Genomic DNA, 25,816 nt, shown 5'->3' with positions numbered 1-25,816 from the left:
ATCTCCAATGCACAAGTGAAAAATGGCGGCGACGCGCGGCTCCTTATACAGAATACGAATCTCGCGAGAATCCGACCACGGGATGACGACGTTCGGGCGCGCTCGGGTTAACCGAGCAAGGCGGGAGGATCCGAGTTGCTCGGACCCGTGAAAAAAAGGTGAAGTTCGGGCGGGTTTGGATCCCGAGGATCCGAACCCGCTCATCACTAGTTAATTCCTTCCTTTCTATTGATAAAATTAGATGTATTAACACTGTTTAACATTTATGGGTGTTTCCCACTTGATTGGAGGGTGGGAACTTTTATGGGTATAAATGTATGTTCATTGTACTGTGTTTGTATATTGACAAAGGTCCCAGATAGGACCGAAACGTTGATGTATCTTTTTTATCACATGCTTTGAAATAAAGGATCTACGTCAGGGGTGAGGAACCTTTTTTCTACCAAGGGCCATTTGGATATTTATAAAATCCTTCGGGGGCCATACAAAAATTATCAACTTAAAAATTAGCCTGCCCCAGTCAGTAGTTATGCCCCCAGTCACTTGTTATGCCCGATTAGATTTGCCTCCAGTCAGTTGTTATGACCCATTAGATATGCCCACTATCAGTTGTTTTGGCCCATTAGATATGCCCACTGTCAGTTGTTTTGGCCCATTAGATATGCCCACTGTCAGTTGTTTTGGCCCATTAGATATGCCCCGTCAGTTGTTATGCTCCATTAAATATGCCCCCTGTAGTTATGCCCCATTAGATATGCCCCCTGTAGTTATGCCCCATTAAATATGCCCCCTAGTAGCGCCGCTTACACATACACACATTAAAAGGAAAAAAAACAAAACACAATACTCACCAGCCCTGCTCCTGCTTCCGAACCGCTGCCCTCCCTCTCCTCGGAACTATGGGAGAGATGTCATGACGTCTCTCCCATAGCGCTGCACAGCCACACATGTACACTGCCTGAGCCAGAAGCTGGAGCTCAGGAGTGAGCTCCTGCGTCTGGCTGCTGCTGAGGAGCCGGAGCGCCCGCTGGTGGTAAAATCTCAGCAGGTGCTCGGCATCTCCTCTCGTATAGGCGAGCCTGGCCGGGCCGGATCAAGTGGCTTCGAGGGCCTTATACGGCCCTCGGGCCCGAGGTTCCCCATCCCTGATCTACGTTTTAAGAAGTCTGGTGCTTCCCCTTTCTATGGATATATCGGAAATGTAACCTGTTGGTTGTTTTTCACTTGAATGCACCCCAGCATGAAAATTGATTATGTGAGTGTGGACCACATGGATTGGTTATATATATACCAACTAATTTTGTATATAGGTCCTCAAAGTAGAAGGTATACGATTTGTAGTGCACCCTGGAGTAGAGTACAGGTAAGCTCAAGGAGACTGATCCAAAATGATGGCCCAAAAGCAGAATTATATATTTTTTTTATTTAAATGTCACTTTTAATAACATTTGCATGATGCTCTTCTTGAGTTTTGCCTACATGAAAGGACCCTTCACACCTTCATTCCACCTGTGAGTTGTACTGTAAGTGTAGAAATGCTCAGACTGCGTTTAACATGCAGTGTAAAGTCATGCAAGGTACATTGGGGGTCATTCCGAGTTGTTCGCTCGTTATTTTTTTGTAACAACGGAGCGAATAGTCGCTAATGCGCATACGCAATGTCCGCAGTGCGACTGCGCCAAGTAAATTTGCTGTGCAGTTAGGAATTTTACTCACGGCATTACGAGGTTTTTTCTTCGTTCTGGTGATCGTAATGTGATTGACAGGAAGTGGGTGTTTCTGGGCAGAAACTGGCCGTTTTATGGGAGTGTGTGAAAAAACGCTACAGTTTCTGGGAAAAACGCGGGAGTGGCTGGAGAAACGGAGGAGTGTCTGGGCGAACGCTGGGTGTGTTTGTGACGTCAAACCAGGAACGACAAGCACTGAACTGATCGCAGATGCCGAGTAAGTCTGGAGCTACTCAGAAACTGCTAAGAACTGTCTATTCGCAATTCTGCTAATCTTTCGTTCGCAAATCTACTATGCTAAGATTCACTCCCAGTAGGCGGCGGCTTAGCGTGTGCAAAGCTGCTAAAAGCAGCTTGCGAGCGAACAACTCGGAATGACCCCCATTATTCCAATGGTTTTATGTTCAACTCTGCATCTGTCCCAATAAATTAATCCATTAGCCTGTGTATCACAAGGTAAATAAATGTAAACATTAAAACCACAAAGCTACACTTTTTATGACCACTGGGTTAGCACTTTGTTGGGCTATGATTTGCCCTATATACTGTATGATTTGAATTATTTTAGGCATGAATTCTACTAATTGTATTCTGCATGTTACATCTAAATTGGTACCTGTTTCAAATTATCCATCATTTGTTACTTATCTGTGGGACTGAACAAGTCTGTCCACTCGCAGTTCTGTCCGAGCATTCAGCAGCTGTTTCTGACCACAGACCTTGCAATCTGACCCCGTTTATTGTCTACTGTCCACTCTATGTACACTTTAACAATTGCTGCCCTGAAACAATTCTCCAGTGCAGCTGTTTAGATAATGCTTCACCGCTGCTGTGAGTGCCAACAATCATTCCATGTTCAAAGTCATCACATCATGCCATTTACCCATTATTTCATGAGTGATATACTTCATTAGTCTCTACATAACTTCACCTTTCTATACATATGCAGATTCAGACCTCCTACATCAGCATTTATCTGTGGAATAGCTACTTGCCCGCGAGTCATAATAATTTGACCATTCAGTGTATACAGTATATTATATATACAGTAAATACAGTATCTATTTGAATATCAACATACATGAAATCCAAAGATTAACTTTACTCCCAAGAAACAAACAGAGGCGTAACTAGGGTTTTTGGAACCCAGGGCAAGATCAATAATGGCGCCCTTCCCCCCCCCTCCCCCCCCTCCCAAAAAAGAAATACAAAAGGAAAGTATGTGCGCACGCCACTGGCGCACTCTGAAAAAAATGGCCAGGAGGGGGGCGTGGACACTGAAAATAGGATGTGCCAACATGACACGCCAGCTGTTTCATGTCATACTGGGAACATTCATACTAGTACTAGACCTTATACTATTCTTATACTATTTAATACTAGACCTTTCACATTATAGCACACAGAATGACCCGAAATTCACATTAAAGCACACTGAATGAGCCGAAATTCACATTATAGAACACAGAATGACCCAAAATTCACATTATAGCACACAGGATGACCCAAAATTCACATTATAGCACACAGGATGACCCGAAATTCACATTAAAGCACACTGAATGTGCCGAAATTAACATGATAGCACACAGGATGACCCGAAAATTAACATTAAAGCACACTGAATGAGCCGAAATTCATATTATAGCACACAGGATGAGCCTAAATTCATATTATAGCACACAGGGTGACCCGAAATTCACATTATAGCACACTGAATGACCCAAAATTCACATTAAAGCACACAGGATGACCCGAAATTCACATTATAGCACACAGGATGACCCGAAATTCACATTATAGCACACAGGATGACCCGAAATTCACATTAAAGCACACTGAATGAGCCGAAATTCACATGATAGCACACAGGATGAGTCGAAATTCACATTATAGCACACAGGATGACCCGAAATTCACATTAAAGCACACTGAATGAGCCGAAATTAACATGATAGCACACCGGATGAGCCGAAATTAACATTAAAGCACACAGGATGACCCGAAATTCACATTATAGCACACAGGATGACCCGAAATTCACATTAAAGCACACTGAATGAGCCGAAATTCACATGATAGCACACAGGATGAGCCGAAATTCACATTATAGCACACAGGATGAGCCGAAATTCATATTGTAGCACAAAGGATGACCCGAAATTCACATTATAGCACACGGGATGACCCGAAATGCACATTAAAGCACACTGAATGAGACAAAATTCACATATTATATATATATATATATATATACACACACACACTCACAATTGTACTGGCACTCGGATATAAATACAGTTTCTCTCTTAGGCATAGGGGAAAGGGGGTATACTATAAACAAAGAGAGGCATAGAATGCGGGAGAGGGGTATACTATAATAATATAAACATAGAGAGGCATAGATGAGGGGGAGAGGGGGGGTTGTCTCTTTGTGTGTCGCTGTCTAGTGTTACCCCCCCCCCTTCTCCCTTCTCACCTCTCAGCGGCAGGCAGAAGTTCGGCCTCTTCCCCTTCATCCTCCTCCGACTCCCCAGGGGCCTCCATCACCGGCCGCATCGGGACCTCTGCAGCGTCTTCTGCCTCTTCGCTGTCCTCCTCACACCCGGCAGTGGCCTCTCCTCCGCCATCGTCTGTGGGTGCCGCCGGCAACAGCAGGCCCGTCGCTCCGTCCCCGCAACAGCAGGCTGTCCCTCCTCAGCACTCAGCGGCAGGTGGAAGTTAAGGGAGCGTGACACTGGCATCGCGGTCACGCTCCCGGCAGCAGCAGTAACGCCGCCGAGCACCACAGCGGTTCTTGCTCGGCGGCGTACAGGTGCGCTGGCAGCAGGGCCGGTGCTAGGGTGTTCGGCGCCCTCCTGCAAAATATAAATTTGCGCCCTCCCATACTTTACATGCAGGGCCGGGGGGTTAACATGGCCTCTTGGGCCCCCGAGCTGCAGGAGATCCGTGCACGCCTATGGATGTGAACTCTCTGGCCACAAACACTCTGTGCAGCGCTAGTTACGGCCCTGCACACAGACAGTGCCATAACTAGACATTTTACCGCTGTGTGCAAGAGAGGGCATCGCCCCCCTCCCCTGCATGTAAGATAGGGGCAGTGCGCGCCGCAGGCGCATGCAAAAAATATAGGGGCGCGGTCAGCATGCCCTTTTTACACATTACGGCAGCCAGCGTCCCCCTTTTTACACATTACGGCAGCCAGCGGCCCCTTTTTACACATTACGGCGGACAGAGTCCCCTTTTTACACATTACGGCAGACAGCGTCCCACTTTTTACACATTACGGCAAACAGTGTCTCCCTTTTTACACATTACGGCAGACAGCATCCCCTTTTTAAATACAAACAAACACACACATCCATACACACACACACACACACACACACTTTCTCTCTCACACTCTTTTTGCATCCCCTTACCACAATCTTGCTGGCCAGATCTTCCACAGTCTGCTAGCCTGATCTGTGTAGCTCCGCCCCTTGGTCCGTGTAGCTCCGCTCCCTTGGTCCGTGTAGTTCCACCCCCTTTTGTCAGACCGCAAACTGACACTCCTCTCCTCTCACTGTCACAGGGGAGAGAGGAGAAGGAGTCATGCTGCCGGCGCTGCTGCGGCTGCCTGTCAGTTTGACAGGGCAGACGCAGCAGCCAGCAGCAGGGGGGACAGGACAGCGCTTCAGCAGAGATGCAGAGCAGTGAAGGCGCCTCTCCTGCCCGGCGCCTACCTGCACTGCATCCCTTTGCTGAGCGGGTAGCGCCGGGCCTGGCTGGCAGTGGCGGCAGCTGCGGGCAATGGCTGCGGGCGGTCATGCAGTGGTGCCTGTGGGTGCATGGGCGGGAGCAATGCCCTGGACGGCGGTGCGGGCGCCCCCCTTAGCTGTGCCCGTCATGGTGCCCAGGGCACGTGCCCTGCTCGCCCTACCCAAGTTACGCCTCTGGACAAATGTTGATTATAAAGTTAGTTAATCTCCAATATAGCATGACAGATAATATATGAGATATTAGATGTCACTGATGAGTAGTTCCATAGTTAAATGCTGATTTAATACATATCACAGAAATCTTAGATGGCAGGACTGGAAGGCTTTGTTCATTTAATTAAACCTTACATGCATTTTGAGATTGTCGGCCTTTAATTTTTTTGACAAATATCCTCCTTTGACATGTATCACTGTTGTATATTACCCTTGTTATAGAGAGGAGACAGACCATACTGAAGGATTGAATATTGATCAGCTGACCCAAAGCTTTCGAGCCAACCTGGTCATTGATAGCAAAATACCTTTTCAAGAAGAGGAGTGGACGGAACTTTTCATTGGATGTTTGCACTTTCAGGTACATTATTTATCATTTTATTCACAGTTTTTTTAGTTACCTGGTATTTATATGCCTTAATCCTCTCCAGAACAGTTATGTACAGTACTGTATCATGTTGTAAGAGACCTCTAGATATAATTTTCTGTCAATTTTCATGTAATTCTCTTGTGTCATATAATTCTAAAGCTACACACACAGCAAGTTTGATTGTACAGTATATACTAATCATTTGAGGATTATTTGGTTTCCCCCTTCATTAGCATAACTTCATATTTTATCAATTTTGCATGAATTGTGTGTGAGCGGCTTTCGCTGAAAAACCAGGGGGCCCACACTGTGGTGAAGAGGTCACGTTTTTCATGTAATCTTTTCCTTGCCAACATTCCAGATATGGTTTTTGACTGCTAAGACTGAGGATGTCTGTTTACAGTTGGATGCAATAGTGTATTTATCAAAGTATCCATCAGTAAGTTAGAAAGTATGTGTATTTGTCCCAAATCTAAGAATCCTAAAAAAAAACTGAGGTCCACCAAACACTGTATATATGGGTGGTATTCAGTTTGCCGGCTGTTGGGATCCCAGCGCTCAGTATACTGGCGCCGGAATCCCGACAACCAGCATACTGACACCTATTCTCCCTCTTGGGGGTCCACGACCCCACTGGAGGGAGTATACGCACGCCACTGTGCCTGCAGCATGGTGAGCGCAGAGAGCCCGCAAGGGGCTCATTTGCACTCGCCCTGCTGTCAGCATGCTGGCAGTCGGGATCCCGGCGCCGATGTGCTGGCCGCCGGTAAACCATACACCCGTATATGTTTCTTTCTTTCTTGCACTCTGACATATGTCACTTTGCTTGGCACTCTGATACAACTGTTAGAGTGCAAGCAAAATATTCCTTCCCAGGAAGGTACTGAGGTGCCCTCTGATCCTTTAAGGGACGTGTTTGGCCAGTGGTTCCTATTAGAAATTATTCCATTGATATCTGTTTTAAGCACAAAATTGTGGCTCCACTGATTTGCCTTAAGACAGTTCTTTCTAGCTGGTGGAGTTCGCAGTTATCTACCCTTTTCTTTATACCTTTGCTATATTGGTTTGCCTAAGGATAATTTTTGTCTGGTAGAATCTACAGTTATCCACCTTTTGTCCTACTGTATACTTCCATTTTACCCCTGAATAAGTCCTGTGCAAAGGTTGAAACGTAGGGTTTAAAGGTGCTTGGACCCATTGTCTAGATTAAGAACCCCCACCACTGAGCTCACACCCTAGGGCATAGGCGTGCGCAGCACATTTTATTAGGGGGTGCACTGTTGGAGGGGTGTGTCTAGCACCGTCTTTTGGGCGTGTCTAGCACCATCTATTGACGGTCAACGCAATATAAAATATCCACCCTTGTACCAATCCTAATAAAGGAGATACATTTGCACCAAACAAACACCTCTGATGGCACTAAGTGCAATTACACTGCTCCTCCTCAGCCTGGTCTGGCTCCCCCTCTCTTTGCTGCAGCAGCTTACTTACAAGTCAGTCACTCACTGACAGTCGCAGACCAGTACTGCTGCTGCTGGAAAAACGAGTGACGTGTCAATGTTGCTGCCGACCGCCTGCCAGTATTGAATTTGTCTTCCTAAGAGGAACGCTGGCTGCATGCTGATCCTCATCAGTGGCTGGTGTTGTCATAGCATAGAAGGAGAGAGGTGGGCATGTGGCGGGTGGGCGTGCGAGCAGCATGACGTCATCACGTCACATCACGCAGTTTTTGTACATGGAGGTGGAGCTGGGAGTTTGAAAGCCGGTGTCAGTGGCACCCTTGATTAACCCAGGTGTCCAGTCAGTAATGCAGTCCTGACAGGGTGCAGCGCTGCGGGGACCGTAATCAGCCTGCTCGGCTATCGCTGCATCAGGCATGTGAGATCTGGGTGCCAGACATTAGGGGGTGCCTGTGCGCACCAGGCACCCCCCCTGCGCACACCTATGCCCTAGGGTGGTTTGTGGCATTATATCGTTCCTGTGTAGTACTGGTTTCATGTAAAACACCATTTTTATGATGTAAGATCAAACTTTCCACATTGCACATTTATTTTACTGAATTTATTTTACTGAATGTCAGGAATAAACGTCAGCTGTTCTACTAATAAAAGGCCTTGGTGCCATGTTGTGGGTGTCTGCTCTGGTGCGAAGATATTTTTCAGGGAAATACTCGGCCGAGTATAACCAATTGGGGACCTAAAGTTCCATCTAACAACAGTCCCAGGCTGGGGTTTCAATCAAGTTCTGCTGGAATACATGTGAACACTTGGACATTTGTCTCCTAAACTGTATATGGACTTCTTTGTGGACAATTGTATTTGAAGTCACAGTGCACAGTGAAGTCACAGTACAGATAAATATATATATATATATATATATATACACACACAGTATATACTAAATTACTATACTTTATGCTGTATAGACAATCGGTAGGCAAACTGTGATTATCCAGCTGCTGTGGCACTGCAAGTCTCAGCAGAAATGTTAGATAGCCAAATTTTATCTATGACAACTCTAGACCTATGGCTGTGAAGCCTGTGCAATAGAAACCACCCAGCAAATAATTGCCCGGGTGCACAACAGAAATACAACTAAGATGGAGTTGTACCTACTTAATAGAAGGAAAGCGCCCAGATGGGAAATATTGTGAACCCATCTTAAATGAATTGAAGGCTCAGCAGCGATGTTTTGGAGAATCAACTCCTTTCTCCTGCAACATCATGGCCTCAGTGGTTTTCAAATATGCACGAGATCACACCCATCTTTGGGCCTAATTCATTAAGGATAGCAAATTCTGGTAATTAGCATAATTTGTCATCCTGTGGAGCACATGCTAGGGGTCGCCCATCGCTGGGCAAGGACACCCAACATGCTGGCCGGAACCCCCCCGCATCGCAATTTCTGCTTGTTAGCAGAAATAGAGGAAGCCTCCGGCCGCCATCTTCCCGATCGCAATGGCTGCTTGTGGTGTCACACAGCTGCCGTGATCACACCACTAACACACCCCTGTTCACACCGCTCCCCCTGTTCATCCGGCTCTGCCCCCGCAGCGCTCCGCCTCCTCCCTGGAAACGGAGCGTTGCCCGCCCCGCGATCAGGCAGAAGCAATTGCATTTTCTGCAAGCGTGTGCACAGGATGGCTGGTGCGCATGCGCCAGCATCTTTTTTCAAAGATTCTGATTGGATCGCACACTGCGATCCAACCTGAATTAGGCCCTTTATTCGAAAAAGCCATCAACTTTTTTAAGCAATTATCACTAAGTTTAACCCATCTTAAATAAATTGAAGGCTCAGCAGAAATGTTTTGGAGAATCAACTCCTTTCTCCTGCAACATGCTAGAGTTTTGATTATATAAACTGTTTGAAAAATACAAAGAATATAGTAGAAATATCTTCTTTGTGTTATTGTAATAATTTTTATAGTCAAAACTCTGGAGTAAAAAGTCTATGACAGGTGAAGCAGTGCCTGTCCTGCCTATATTTTCCACACATATCTGATCAAAACTCACCAAATTTCCAGCAGTACATACTGCTACACCTGTGAATAAAGCTCAGATGTACCCTATGGCTCATACATTGTATGTAAACCCAGCTTTGGTACTAGCCAGTGTCTCCTGAGCCAAGATTGTGTATTTTGTTAACAGCACAAAGTAATATTAAATAAACTATTATTAAAGTGACAAGTCTAGCCACCAGGGCTAGATTAAGGATTCGGGGGGGAGATCACTGGGGCACTTAAGACATGGGGGCCCTCCGCCTCTTGTCAGCACTGCTCCCTGGTTGTATCCACTGTGTGCCTCCTCCTTCCACGCCTCCATGATGAAGCAGCAGCAATTCTGCAGCAGCGAAGGAACTAGGGCCGGTGCATATTATAAAATTTACTAACCACAAAAATGTATACTGTACATTTTTTGAAAGTTTTTACTGGTCCACATTTGCATGCAATGTGTGTGTGTGTGTGTGTGTGTGTGTGTGTGTCTTGTATGTCTAAAGGCCTTAGGTCAGTAAACTACAGTGTGGACACAAATGAGTTTGCACTGCTTCTCAGAGCCTGATGCTGCTGTATTGCAAATTGTGCCTGTATATAATAAACATTATCTACTGTGTGGCACAGGTAAATCAGTCAGGGGTGTTGAATTTATGTTGAGAGTGACTAATGGACACACAGAATGTTCTCAATTAAAATATTAGAAATAGATCAAAACTAGAGATGAGCAGGTTTGGTTCTCAGAGAACCGAACCCTACCGGACTTCATGTGACGAGCCCGGATACAACTCAGGCTCGGGTTTTCCCGCCTGACTCGGAAACCGTAACGAGGCAAAACATCATCATCCCGCTGTCAGATTCTCGTGGGGTTTGGATTCCATATAAGGACCCTCGCATCACCGCCATTTTCACTCCGGCATTGGAGAGTGTAGAGAGAGGACGTGTCTCCATTCTCTCAGTGGGGTATATTTACTAAGGTCCCGATTTTGACCGAGATGCCGTTTTTTCATCAAAGTGTCATCTCGGTAATTTACTAAGCAAAAATCACGGCAGTGATGAGGGCATTCGTAATATTTTGGAAGTCCTAGGAAAAAATCACGAATCAATACACCATCGGTCAAATACGCCTGCAATTTGCTAGAAATCGGGAATTTACTAAAAAGTGCAAAACACAAACACTGCCGACAATTGCCAAACACTGCCGTGATAAAATACAAATCGTGAAAAAGTGCTAAAAAAAAACAGACCTGCTTTTTTATTCCGTGTTTGTATAGGCATGCACGGATCCATGAGATCCGTGCACGTTTTTCAGTGGGAAGGGGGGGGGGGAAATGTTCTAAATTATCAGAAAAAAATTTGCGTGGGGTCCCCCCTCCTAAGGCAAACCAGCCTCGGGCTCTTTGAGCCGATCCTGGTTGCAAAAATATGGTAAAAAAATGGACAGGGGTTCCCCCATATTTAAGCAACCAGCATCGGGCTCTGCGCCTGGTCCTGGTTCCAAAAATACGGGGGACAAAAAGAGTAGGGGTTCCCCGTATTTTTGAAACCAGCACCGGGCTCCACTAGCTGGACAGATAATGCCACAGCAGGGGGTCACTTTTATACAGTGCCTTGCGGCCGTGGCATCAAATATCCAACTAGTCACCCCTGGCCGGGGTACCCTGGGGGAGTGGGGACCCCTTCAATCAAGGGGTCCCCCCCCAGCCACCCAAGGGCCAGGGGTGAAGCCCGAGGCTGTCCCCCCCATCCAATGGGCTGCAGATGGGGGGCTGATAGCCTTTGAGAAAAGTGATTGATATTGTTTTTAGTAGCAGTACTACAAGGCCCAGCAAGCCTCCCCCGCAAGCTGGTACTTGGAGAACCACAAGTACCAGCATGCGGCGGAAAAATTGGCCCGCTGGTACCTGTAGTAGTACTACTACTAAAAAAATACCCCAATAAAGACATTACACACACACCTTGAAAGTATAACTTTAATACATCCATCCACACCTCCATATACACATACTTACCTTATGTTCCCATGCAGGTCGGTCCTCTTCTCCAGTAGAATCCATGGTGTACCTGTAGAAAAAATTATACTCACATAATCCATGGTTGAAGGCTCCTCGGTAAATCCTTTTGTAATCCACGTACTTGAAAAAATAAAAAAACGGATACCCGATCACGAACTGAAAGGGGACCCATGTTTTCACATGGGCCCCCTTTCCCCGAATGCCAGAAACCCACTCTGACTGATGTCTAAGTGGGTTTCTTCAGCCAATCAGGGAGTGCCACGTTGTGGCACCCTCCTGATCGGCTGTGTGCTCCTGTACTGTATGACAGGCGGCACACGGCAGTGTTACAATGTAGCGCCTATGCGCTCCATTGTAACCAATGGTGGGAACTTTCAGGTCAGCGGTTGACCGAAAGTGACCTCAATTTACCCCAGTGTCCGTGTATTGTGCTGCATCTGTCCAGTCACAGTGGTTGTGTCCTCTGCTGCCATATGTCCAGTGCTGCTGTATGGGATGCTGTGTTGTGCTGCATCAGTTCAGTGGTGGTGTATTGTGCTGCATCAGTCCAGTCCAGTGGTGCTGTGTTGTGCTGCATCAGTTCAGTGGTGGTGTATTGTGCTGCATCAGTCCAGTCACAGTGGTGGTGTCCTTAGCTGCCATATGTCCAGTGCTGCTGTATAATAAATCCCTTACCGTGTTGCTGTGTTGTCCTGCATCAGGCCAGTGGTAGTGTCCTGTGCATCATTCAGTCAAGTGACCAGTCACAGTGGTGTCCTCTGCTGCCATATGTCCAGTGCTGCTGTATAGGGTGCTGTGTTGTGCTGCATCAGTTCAGTGGTGGTGTATTGTGCTGCATCAGTCCAGTCACAGTGGTGGTGTCCTCTGCTGCCATATTTCCAGTGCTGCTGTATAATAAGTCCCTTACAGTGTTGCTGTGTTGTCCTGCATCAGACCAGTGGTAGTGTCCTGTGTATCACTCAATCCAGGGACCAGTCACAGTGGTGTTCTCTGCTGCCATATGTCCAGTGCTGCTGTATAAGTCCAGTCCATTGCAGTGGGGCTGTGTTGTCCTGCATCAGTCCAGCGGTGGTGTCCCTGTGCTGCCATATAGGTCCAGCGGTACTGCCGTATATATCCAGCGGTACTGCCGTATATGTCCAGCGGTGCTGCCGTATAATTCCAGTAATTTTGCCGTATAATTACAGTAATCCTGCCGTACAATTCCAGTGATCCTGCCGTATAATTACAGTAAACCTGCCGTATAATTCGTGTGATATTGCCATATAATTCCCGTGATACTGGCATATAATTTCAGTGATATTGCCGTATAATTCCATTGATCCTGCCGTATAATTCCAGTGATCGAGCCGTATAATTACAGTAATCCTGCCGTATAATTCCTGTGATATTGCCGTATAATTCTCGGGATACTGGCATATAATTCCTGTGATATTGCCGTTGATAAAGCTGATTATCTTTACAGGAATAAAAGCTATACCTTAAACATACCTGAAATACACTTTAAACCTCTAGCCGCTGTGGCCGCTAAACTTAATTCACACTCTACGCACCTTTTACGCTATTAGTGTACAGAGTCCCGTACAGTGTACGGAATTTGCGTACACACGCCGCGCTGACGGTACAAAGTACTCACAGCGCATACACACCCAGAGATACACTTTAAACCTTTAAAGTAATGCAATGCAATGCTATTACACTTTAAACTAGTGATGAGCGGGTTCGGTTCCTCGGAAACCGAACCCCCCCGAACTTCACCCTTTTTACACGGGTCCGAGGCATACTCGGATTCTCCCGTATGGCTCGGTTAACCTGAGCGCGCCCGAACGCCATCATCCCGCTGTCGGATTCTCGCGAGATTCGGATTCTATATAAGCAGCCGTGCGTCGCCGCCATTTTCACTCGTGCATTGGAAATGTTAGGGAGAGGACGTGACTGGCGTCCTCTCCGTTTATTCATTGTTGAGTTGATGCAAATATTTGTGCTTGCTTATATCATTGTGGGGACTGGGGAGCAGCTTTATATTAATATAGGAGGAGTACAGTGCAGAGTTTTTGCTGATCAGTGACCACCAGTTTTATCCGTTCACTGCCTGAAAAAAAAACGCTCCTTATCTGTGCTCAGTGTGCTGCATATATCTGTGCTCACACTGCTTAATTGTGGGGACTGGGGAGCAGCTGTATTATATAGCAGGAGTACAGTGCAAAGTTTTGCTGACAGTGACCACCAGTACACGTTGTCTGCCTGAAAAACACTCCATATCTGTGCTCAGTGTGCTGCTTTATTATGGGGACTGGGGACCACCAATATAATATTATATAGGAGGAGTACAGTGCAGAGTTTTAACTGACCAGTGACCACCAGTATATAATATATAGCATTACGGTACAGTAGGCCACTGCTGTACCTACCTCTGTGTCGTCAAGTATACTATCCATCTACATTCTATACTTGTGGTGCATTTTAGTTTTGCAGTTTGCTGACACAGTGACCACCAATATATATAGCAGTACGGTACGGAAGGCCACTGCTGTACCTACCTCTGTGTCGTCAAGTATACTATCCATCTACATTCTATCCCTGTGGTGCATTTTAGTTTTGCAGTTTGCTGACACAGTGACCACCAGTATATATAGAAGTACGGTACGGAAGGCCACTGCTGTACCTACCTCTGTGTCATCAAGTATACTATCCATCTACATTCTATACCTGTGGTGCATTTCAGTAGTGCGCAGTATATATAGTAGTAGGCCATTGCTATTGATACTGGCATATAATTCCACACATTAAAAAATGGAGAACAAAAATGTGGAGGGTAAAATAGGGAAAGATCAAGATCCACTTCCACCTCATGCTGAAGCTGCTGCCACTAGTCATGGCCGAGACGATGAAATGCCATCAACGTTGTCTGCCAAGGCCGATGCCCAATGTCATAGTAGAGAGCATGTAAAATACAAAAAACAAAAGTTCAGTAAAATGACCCAAAAATCAAAATTAAAAGCGTCTGATGAGAAGCGTAAACTTACCAATATGCCATTTACGACACGGAGTGGCAAGGAACGGCTGAGGCCCTGGCCTATGTTCATGGCTAGTTGTTCAGATTCACATGAGATTGGAAGCACTCATCCTCTCGCTAGAAAAATGAAAAGACTTGAGCTGGCAAATACACAGCAAAGAACTGTGCGTTCTTCTAAATCACAAATCCCCAAGGAGAGTCCAATTGTGTCGGTTGCGATGCCTGACCTTCCCAACACTGGACGGGAAGAGCTTGCGCCTTCCACCATTTGCATGCCCCCTGCAAGTGCTGGAAGGAGCACCCGCAGTCCTGTTCCTGATAGACAAATTTAAGATGTCACTGTTGAAGTACACCAGGATGAGGATATGGGTGTTGCTGGCGCTGGGGAGGAAATTGACAAGGAGGATTCTGATGGTGAGGTGGTTTGTTTAAATCAGGCACCCGGGGAGATACCTGTTGTCCATGGGACGAATATGGCCATTGACATGCATGGTCAAAATACAAAAAAAATCACCTCTTCGGTGTGAAATTATTTCAACACAAATGCGGACAACAGGTGTCAAGCCATGTGTTGGCTTTGTCAAGCTGTAATAAGTAGGAGTATGGACGTTTACCACCGAGGAACATCCTCCCTTATACGTCACCTGGACCGCATTCATCAGAAGTCAGTGACAAGTTCAAAAACTTTGGGTGACAGCGGAAGGAGTCCACTGATAACTAAATCCCTTCCTCTTGTAACCAAGCTCCTGCAAACCACACCACCAACTCCCTCAGTGTCAATTTCCTCCTTACACAGGAAAGCCAATAGTCCTGCAGGCCATGTCACTGTCAAGTCTGACGAGTACTCTCCTGACTGGGATTCCTCCGATGCATCCTTGAGTGTAACGCCTACTGCTGCTGTTGTTGCTGCTGGGAGTCGATCGTCATCCCAGAGGGGAAGTTGGAAGACCACTTGTACTACTTCCAGTAAGCAATTGACTGTCCAACAGTCCTTTGCAAGGAAGATGAAATATCACAGCAGTCATCCTGCTGCAAAGCGGATTACTCAGGCCTTGGCAGCCTGGGCGGTGAGAAACGTGGTTCCGGTATCCACCGTTAATTCAGAGGCAACTAGAGACTTGATTGAGGTACTGTGTCCCCGGTACCAAATACCATCTAGGTTCCATTTCTCTAGGCAGGCAATACCAAAAATGTACACAGACCTCAGAAAAAAAGTCACCAGTGTCCTAAAAAATGCAGTTGTACCCAATGTCCACTTAACCACGGACATGTGGACAAGTGGAGCAGGGCAGAATCAGGACTATATGACTGTGACAGCCCACTGGGTAGATGTATTGCCTCCCGCAGCAAGAACAGCAGTGGTGGCACCAGTAGCAGCATCTCGCAAACGCCAACTCGTTCCTAGGCAGGCTACGCTTTGTATCGCCCCTTTCCAGAAGAGGCACACAGCTGACAACCTCTTACGGAAATTGAGGAACATCATCGCAGAATGGCTTACCCCAATTGGACTCTCCTGGGGATTTGTGACATCGGACAATGCCACCAATATTGTGCGTGCATTACATCTGGGCAAATTCCAGCACGTCCCATGTTTTGCACATACATTGAATTTGGTGTTGCAGAATTATTTAAAAAACGACAGGGGCGTGCAAGAGATATTGTCGTGGCTCGAAGAATCGCGGGCCACTTTCGGCATTCAGCCACCGCGTGCCGAAGACTGGAGCACCACCAAACATTCCTGAACCTGCCCTGCCATCATCTGAAGCAAGAGGTGGTAACGAGGTGGAATTCAACCCTCTATATGCTTCAGAGGATGGAGGAGCAGCAAAAGGCCATTCAAGCCTATACATCTGCCCACGATATAGGCAAAGGAAAGGGAATGCACCTGACTCAAGCGCAGTGGAGAATGATTTCAACGTTGTGCAAGGTTCTGCAACCCTTTGAACTTGCCACACGTGAAGTCAGTTCAGACACTGCCAGCCTGAGTCAGGTCATTCCCCTCATCAGGCTTTTGCAGAAGAAGCTGGAGACATTGAAGGAGGAGCTAAAACAGAGCTATTCCGCTAGGCATGTGGGACTTGTGGATGGAGCCCTTAATTCGCTTAACCAGGATTCACGGGTGGTCAATCTGTTGAAATCAAAGCACTACATTTTGGCCACCGTGCTCGATCCTAGATTTGAAAACCTACGTTGTATCTCTCTTTCCGGCAGACACAAGTCTGCAGAGGTTCAAACACCTGCTGGTGAGAAAATTGTCAAGTCAAGCGGAACGTGACCCGTCAACATCTCCTCCTTCACATTCTCCCGCAACTGGGGGTGCAAGGAAAAGGCTAAGAATTCTGAGCCCACCCGCTGGCGGTGATGCAGGGTAGTCTGGAGCGAGTGCTGACATCTGGTCCGGACTGAAGGACCTGCCAACGATTACTGACATGTCGTCTACTGTCACTGCATATGATTCTCTCACCATTGAAAGAATGGGGGAGGATTATATGAGTGACCGCATCCAAGTAGGCACGTCACAGTCCGTGCGTTTACTGGCAGGAAAAAGAGGCAATTTGGAGGCCCTTGCACAAACTGGCTTTATTCTACCTAAGTTGCCCTCCCTCCAGTGTGTACTCCGAAAGAGTGTTTAGTGAAGCCGCTCACCTTATCAGCAATCGGCGTACGAGGTTACTTCCAGTAAATGTGGAGAAGATGATGTTCATCAAAATTAATTATAATCAATTCCTCCGTGGAGACATTCACCAGCAGTAATTGCCTCCAGGAAGTACACAGGGACCTGTGAGGAGGAGGATGTACACAGTGAAAGGGGTGAGGAATCGCAGGATGATGATGATGTGGACATATTGCCTCTGTAGAGCCAGTTTGTGCAAGGAGAGATTGATTGCTTCTTTTTTTTGGTGGGGGCCCAAACCAACCAGTCATTTCAGTCACAGTCATGTGGCAGACCCTGTCGCTGAAATGATGGGTTCGTTAAAGTGTGCAAGTCCTGTTTATACAACATAAGGGTGGGTGGGAGGGCCCAAGGACAATTCCATCTTGCACCTCTTTTTTCTTTCATTTTTCTTTGCATCATATGCTGTTTGGGGACTATTTTTTTGAAGTGCCATCCTGTCTGACACTGCAATGCCACTCCTAGATGGGCCAGGTGTTTGTGTCGGCCACTTGTGTCGCTTAGCTTAGTCACACAGCTACCTCATTGCGCCTCTTTTTTCTTTGCATCATGTGCTGTTTGGGGACAATTTTTGAATCTGCCATCCTGTCTGACACTGCAATGCCACTCCTAGATGGGCCAGGTGTTTGTGTCGGCCACTTGGGTCGCTTAGCTTAGTCACACAGCTACCTCATTGCGCCTCTTTTTTTCTTTGCATCATGTGCTGTTTGGGGCCAATTTTTTTTGAAGTGCCATCCTGCCTGACACTGCAGTGCCACTCCTAGATGGGCCAGGTGTTTGTGTCGGCCACTTGTGTCGCTTAGCTTAGCCATCCAGCGACCTCGGTGCAAATTTTAGGACTAAAAATAATATTGTGAGGTGTGAGGTTTTCAGAATAGACTGAAAATTAGTGTAAATTATGGTTATTGAGGTTAATAATACTATGGGATCAAAATTACCCCCAAATTCTATGATTTAAGCTGTTTTTGAGTTTTTTTTTGTAAAAAAAAAACGAATCCAAAACACACCTGAATCCAACAAAAAATTTTCAGGGAGGTTTTGCCAAAACGCATCCGAATCCAAAACACGGCCACAGAACCGAAACCAAAACCCAAAAAATGTCCGGTGCACATCACTACTTTAAACCTTATGCAGCAATGCAGTGTGATGCTATTACAATTTAAACCTTATGTAGCAATGCAGTGTGATGCTATTACACTTTAAACCTTATGCAGCAATGCAGTGTGATGCTATTACAATTTAAACCTTATGTAGCAATGCAGTGTGATGCTATTACACTTTAAACCTTATGCAGCAATGCAGTGTGATGCTGTTACACTTTAAACCTTAGCAGGGAAAGAAATACACCACACCAATTGTGATTTTACCGCTGGGTTCCGACACCACAGTGGATTATTTCTGAAAGGGGGTTTACAATACAAATCATACACTACAATACAAGGCAATATAACAGAATAATGGCTACAGTCAATGTACATACGTGATTGGAATCGCTTGCGCTACCCGGTCCGGTCCTCGGTCATCACGGGTGATGACCTTCAGAGTCTGTGATAGTGACCTGGCCTGCAGCTGGCTCTTTATACAGTAGATCAAAACATAATACAATAGACACTGTGTGCTCTTCTTCCATTGGTTTTGGGGTGGGACATATCCTGTGCACCGGGGACCGTTGGTCAGCTCAAGAAGTGGGCGATGGCTAGGACTTGAGATGTGGTTTCTGTTGTTTGCATCTGAGTTCCCGCCCCATGACCAGTTAAACCCATCACATTAATCATACATAAATCTGGTATTATTAATAATTTAATGTGGTAATATATACAATGTTCTTATTCCCACCAGATTAATGTTTACGTGACTCTGAACAATATGATCCCACACATGATATGATTATCTATTTCAATCCTCAAGATATACATATATCTACATATATCCATATACTCTATATATATATATATATATATATATATATATATATATACACACACATACTCCTGCTATCACAATTTGTTAGGAATTATATATATATATATATATATATAGACGACAGGTGGGGATCCGGCACAGCCACTGAAGGTAAATATAAGACTGGGTGCCCTCACAAAAAATTGTATACACGTGGGGACGGTGCGGCACTCCAATAAATCAGACGTGAAACCTCCGTAATTATCAACGTTTCAATGCCGTTTATTCCATAGGCATTTTCATCAGGATACAAAGAATACATAAAACCATCTTACCTTATATAGCAGATATCACCCTGTGAGACGCACTCTGCCGCAACGGGACTGCACACCCGGCGGAGGCGCCAAAGAAATGACGTCATGACGTCCTGTAAGAGGAAGTCAAGCGTCGTGTGAGAAACCATCACCATAGCAACCACTAATAACAACTTGCTGGCACCCCAGCGCAATCGCAGTGCGGGAGCTGGCGTAGAAAACAATGCAGATAGACAGATAGACATATCTCAAAATATAACATGTTATAAATGCAACCAGGAATGATATGTGGTAAATAACGGTATATCTTAAATAATAAATCAATGCCCTGAGGACAACAGTAATGAACTCATGATCGCACAAACACTATAATAGAATATACAGAGATTAATCAAGCATAATAGCCAGAACGGTAAAGAGAACCTTGCCCTCAAATTAATACATTCAATGACTACTGGCTAGGATACTGATGCCTGACTGTTCATTTAAGCCCCCAGGGGTTAGTGTCCCCAGACGGTAGATCCACCGTGCCTCACATTGCAAAAGTTTGAGGCCACGGTTGCCACCTCTGAGTGACATAGGCACATGGTCGATCATCCTATACCTTAAAGTAGTTAGATTATGTGCCGCTGACAAAAAATGTCTAGCCACTGGTAAATCACTTTTGCCAGTATGCAGAGCTGATTTAATTGAAGACCTGTGAGCGGCCATCCTTTCCTTAAAAGACCGCTCAGTTTTTCCGATATATGAAAGGCCGCACGGACAGATAATTTGGTACACTGTAAACTTGGAATTACATGTGAGTCTGTGGCGGATATGTAAAACCTTACCAGTGTGCGGATGATAGAAAGTGTCACCTGGAATTAAAAACTTGCAGGTGACACATGTACAACGCACACAACCCAAACTTCCTCTGTATAAACTGGGGGGAGTATCAGAAATATCTGACCGTACTAGGATGTCCCGCAAGTTACGACCACGTCTATGGCATGACATAAGTTGGGTATCAGAAAGGTTACACTCTGGGTCAGACTGTACAATGGGCCAGTATTTCTTTGAAATTTTGCTAATAGTCTGACTAGCTGGAGTATATTGTGTAACCCAAGGCATGATACGTTTTGAGACAATATCTTTAGGATGTAAAAGAGATTCTCTATCGATGGCCAAGGCCTTAGATTTAGCAGATTGTAATGTCGCAAGGTCATAACCACGTTCTAAGAATTTTTTGATTAGCATATCGATTTGAACTAATGCTTGTGTAGGGTCTGACGTAATACGTATGGCCCGTATGAACTGTGAATAAGGAAGACCCTTAATAAGGGGTCTGGGATGGCAACTAGTAGGCAAAAGAAAATTATTGCGATCCGTGGGCTTTGAGTATAAATCTGTAGAAATATAACCATCCTGGATCGATATTGCTACATCCAAAAAATGAATCTTGTCCGAACTATGGGTAAAAGTGAATTTTACAGGGCTCTCACCAGCATTATGGGAATTAATATGGTTAATCAAAACACTACTATCCCCTTTCCAGAAAATCAAAAGGTCGTCTATGTAACGACAGAAAAAAATTATATTGGTGGAAATGACCGGATCTGCAAAAAATAAAGACTGCTCTATATCAAACATGAAAATATTTGCATATGAGGGGGCTACCGCCGCCCCCATCGCACAGCCGACCAATTGCAAATAAAATGTGTTGTCATAAAGAAAAAAATTACGGGTCAAAATAAACTGTAGTAATGACAGAACAAATGAAATTGCTGGACCATCATAATCAACTTGATCATACAGAAATCTACCAACGGCCGACAAACCCATAGCATGCGGGATAACCGTGTACAAACTGGTAACATCGATAGTAAATAGTACCGTATCTGGATCTAATCTTGGAAGTGCTCTTAATTTAACCAATAATGCTGTTGTATCTAATAGATACCTTGGATGTTTAATGATAAATGGCTGAAGTAAACTATCTAAATATACAGAAATCAGTTGTGACAAGCCACCACGGGCAGCTATGATAGGTCTACCCGGGGGGTCAACAACTGATTTGTGTATTTTCGGGATAGTATAAAATAAAGGGACTAAGGGGAAAGCTGGTAGCAGTGCTTTGCTCAGTTGTTCCGTAATAGTTCCATGTTCCATAGCTGTTTGGAGAATGGACGATAGTTCTCTTTTAAATAGTGTCGTAGGATCTTGCGGTAATCGTCTGTATGTTGTCTCATCAGACAAATGCACTGCGACTTGAACTTTATATTGGGCTAAGTCCTGAATGACCAGGGCACCCCCCTTGTCTGCAGGCCGAAAAATCAGGGATTTGTTGTTAGCTAAATTCTCCAAAGCTAGCTGTTGTCCAGGAGATAAATTGTGCCGTTGTACTGGCAACTTAGGTATAGCCATCTGCGTGTCAACTTCCAAAAGGCGCATGAAAGTCTTTATAGAGGGGTTGAAGGACTGAGGTTCAAATGTGGATCTGGGAAGGATCTTAGATAGTTGAGGAGGTATCTCTGTTTTTGGGACAGACTCCGCTAGCCCCTGTGAATTAGCCACAGTGTTGCGTTTGCCATAAAATTCGCTGAGTTTCAGCTGGCGGTGTAGCTTATGTTTCTCAACACTCCAATCCAACATATTGAACCTAGTGGAAGGTACAAAAGATAGACCTTTTGAAAGTACTTCTGTTTCAATATCAGACAGTTCATATGAAGAAAGGTTCACAATCAGGTTTTGTTTGCCGCTTTTGCTCCACGTCCCCTGCCTTTTGCTTTGGCCGCCCCTCCTGGTGTATCGGCGTCGTCGCGGGAATATTGTGCCCGGGTCGTAACCCCTAAAGGGCCAGGTTGACCACGTTTGTTGTATCTTTTGTTACTTTTGGTGCTTCTGTCATTATCGCTCGATGAATAAAAGTCCGTTGAAGAATCCATTTGTCGTTCACCAGTTCCTCTGTTGCGTCTAAAGAAAGGTTTCCTATGATCATTGCCTCTGGCCGGATAAGTCCACTGATACACAGTATTAAGCTCATAATCGGTATCAACCTTAATTTGTTTAGCTTTCTTAAATTTAATAAGGTCTCTTTTATATACCTGCAATTGTGCATTCAATTTAGCATACCAATCAGTATTAGAATCTTCAGTGAGACTGGGTTTATGAATAGTTTCAAATGCATTGATCTTATCTTGCATGCTGCTGACCTCTTTATTAGAGAATTCAATAATAAGTAACATGAGGTCAAATGAGCATTTATTAGCAATTGACACCCATTTCCTGCAAAATGCAGGATCATGTTTTCCTATGGTGGGGCCATTCCGAATTCGTAACCCTCTGGGGATTTTCTTAACCCTATAATATTCACTGAGTGATAGCGCATGGAAATAATAGTCAATTTCCCTCTTTTTGAGCCTATGCAGCTCACGATATATGTCATCTAGAGGGAGAGCTTCAGCTTGCTCAGAAAGAATTCCAGTACGTAAAATGCTATCAGCCTCAGCTTCTGAATAAGAATAGGTGTCCCCTATAGGGTAATTAGTGAATACAAGGCCACTAGTAGATTGTTCAGGAACTAGGTCAGCCATCACATTGAAATGCAACAATGGTGTGCAAAATAGCAAGTGCAAATAATGTAATAAAACACCATAAAAAAGTGAAAAAATGTCAAAGAATTAAAATGTCCAGAAATAAAATCCACAAGGACCAATACCTGAGTAGTAAATAGAGGGGTGCCCTGACCAGATATCCAATGAGCTGGAAATCAATTCATAGACGACAGGTGGGGATCCGGCACAGCCACTGAAGGTAAATATAAGACTGGGTGCCCTCACAAAAAATTGTATACACGTGGGGACGGTGCGGCACTCCAATAAATCAGACGTGAAACCTCCGTAATTATCAACGTTTCAATGCCGTTTATTCCATAGGCATTTTCATCAGGATACAAAGAATACATAAAACCATCTTACCTTATATAGCAGATATCACCCTGTGAGACGCACTCTGCCGCAACGGGACTGCACACCCGGCGGAGGCGCCAAAGAAATGACGTCATGACGTCCTGTAAGAGGAAGTCAAGCGTCGTGTGAGAAACCATCACCATAGCAACCACTAATAACAACTTGCTGGCACCCCAGCGCAATCGCAGTGCGGGAGCTGGCGTAGAAAACAATGCAGATAGACAGATAGACATATCTCAAAATATAACATGTTATAAATGCAACCAGGAATGATATGTGGTAAATAACGGTATATCTTAAATAATAAATCAATGCCCTGAGGACAACAGTAATGAACTCATGATCGCACAAACACTATAATAGAATAGTGTTTGTGCGATCATGAGTTCATTACTGTTGTCCTCAGGGCATTGATTTATTATTTAAGATATACCGTTATTTACCACATATCATTCCTGGTTGCATTTATAACATGTTATATTTTGAGATATGTCTATCTGTCTATCTGCATTGTTTTCTACGCCAGCTCCCGCACTGCGATTGCGCTGGGGTGCCAGCAAGTTGTTATTAGTGGTTGCTATGGTGATGGTTTATCACACGACGCTTGACTTCCTCTTACAGGACGTCATGACGTCATTTCTTTGGCGCCTCCGCCGGGTGTGCAGTCCCGTTGCGGCAGAGTGCGTCTCACAGGGTGATATCTGCTATATAAGGTAAGATGGTTTTATGTATTCTTTGTATCCTGATGAAAATGCCTATGGAATAAACGGCATTGAAACGTTGATAATTACGGAGGTTTCACGTCTGATTTATTGGAGTGCCGCACCGTCCCCACGTGTATACAATTTTTTGTGAGGGCACCCAGTCTTATATTTACCTTCAGTGGCTGTGCCGGATCCCCACCTGTCGTCTATGAATTGATTTCCAGCTCATTGGATATCTGGTCAGGGCACCCCTCTATTTACTACTCAGGTATTGGTCCTTGTGGATTTTATTTCTGGACATTTTAATTCTTTGACATTTTTTCACTTTTTTATGGTGTTTTATTACATTATTTGCACTTGCTATTTTGCACACCATTGTTGCATTTCAATGTGATGGCTGACCTAGTTCCTGAACAATCTACTAGTGGCCTTGTATTCACTAATTACCCTATAGGGGACACCTATTCTTATTCAGAAGCTGAGGCTGATAGCATTTTACGTACTGGAATTCTTTCTGAGCAAGCTGAAGCTCTCCCTCTAGATGACATATATCGTGAGCTGCATAGGCTCAAAAAGAGGGAAATTGACTATTATTTCCATGCGCTATCACTCAGTGAATATTATAGGGTTAAGAAAATCCCCAGAGGGTTACGAATTCGGAATGGCCCCACCATAGGAAAACATGATCCTGCATTTTGCAGGAAATGGGTGTCAATTGCTAATAAATGCTCATTTGACCTCATGTTACTTATTATTGAATTCTCTAATAAAGAGGTCAGCAGCATGCAAGATAAGATCAATGCATTTGAAACTATTCATAAACCCAGTCTCACTGAAGATTCTAATACTGATTGGTATGCTAAATTGAATGCACAATTGCAGGTATATAAAAGAGACCTTATTAAATTTAAGAAAGCTAAACAAATTAAGGTTGATACCGATTATGAGCTTAATACTGTGTATCAGTGGACTTATCCGGCCAGAGGCAATGATCATAGGAAACCTTTCTTTAGACGCAACAGAGGAACTGGTGAACGACAAATGGATTCTTCAACGGACTTTTATTCATCGAGCGATAATGACAGAAGCACCAAAAGTAACAAAAGATACAACAAACGTGGTCAACCTGGCCCTTTAGGGGTTACGACCCGGGCACAATATTCCCGCGACGACGCCGATACACCAGGAGGGGCGGCCAAAGCAAAAGGCAGGGGACGTGGAGCAAAAGCGGCAAACAAAACCTGATTGTGAACCTTTCTTCATATGAACTGTCTGATATTGAAACAGAAGTACTTTCAAAAGGTCTATCTTTTGTACCTTCCACTAGGTTCAATATGTTGGATTGGAGTGTTGAGAAACATAAGCTACACCGCCAGCTGAAACTCAGCGAATTTTATGGCAAACGCAACACTGTGGCTAATTCACAGGGGCTAGCGGAGTCTGTCCCAAAAACAGAGATACCTCCTCAACTATCTAAGATCCTTCCCAGATCCACATTTGAACCTCAGTCCTTCAACCCCTCTATAAAGACTTTCATGCGCCTTTTGGAAGTTGACACGCAGATGGCTATACCTAAGTTGCCAGTACAACGGCACAATTTATCTCCTGGACAACAGCTAGCTTTGGAGAATTTAGCTAACAACAAATCCCTGATTTTTCGGCCTGCAGACAAGGGGGGTGCCC

General features: G+C 44.9%; 1 protein-coding gene across 2 annotated transcripts in view; it reads left to right on the top strand.

The window, feature by feature from the left end:
• The window catches only part of MOCOS (molybdenum cofactor sulfurase), a 1,370,999-nt gene that overhangs the window by 1,291,369 nt on the left and 53,814 nt on the right, over positions 1-25,816 (top strand). For both annotated transcript variants that reach the window (XM_063922731.1, XM_063922730.1), the window contains one exon: positions 5,924-6,062. In XM_063922731.1, the coding sequence (XP_063778801.1) occupies positions 5,924-6,062 (139 nt within the window). The remainder of the gene's footprint in view (positions 1-5,923; positions 6,063-25,816) is intronic.

Source organism: Pseudophryne corroboree, chromosome 5, assembly GCF_028390025.1.
Source record: "Pseudophryne corroboree isolate aPseCor3 chromosome 5, aPseCor3.hap2, whole genome shotgun sequence".
In the NCBI taxonomy this organism is placed as follows: Eukaryota; Metazoa; Chordata; class Amphibia; order Anura; family Myobatrachidae; genus Pseudophryne; species Pseudophryne corroboree.
Note: the sequence above shows the minus strand (reverse complement) of the source record. Positions and strands in the feature narration are given on the sequence as shown.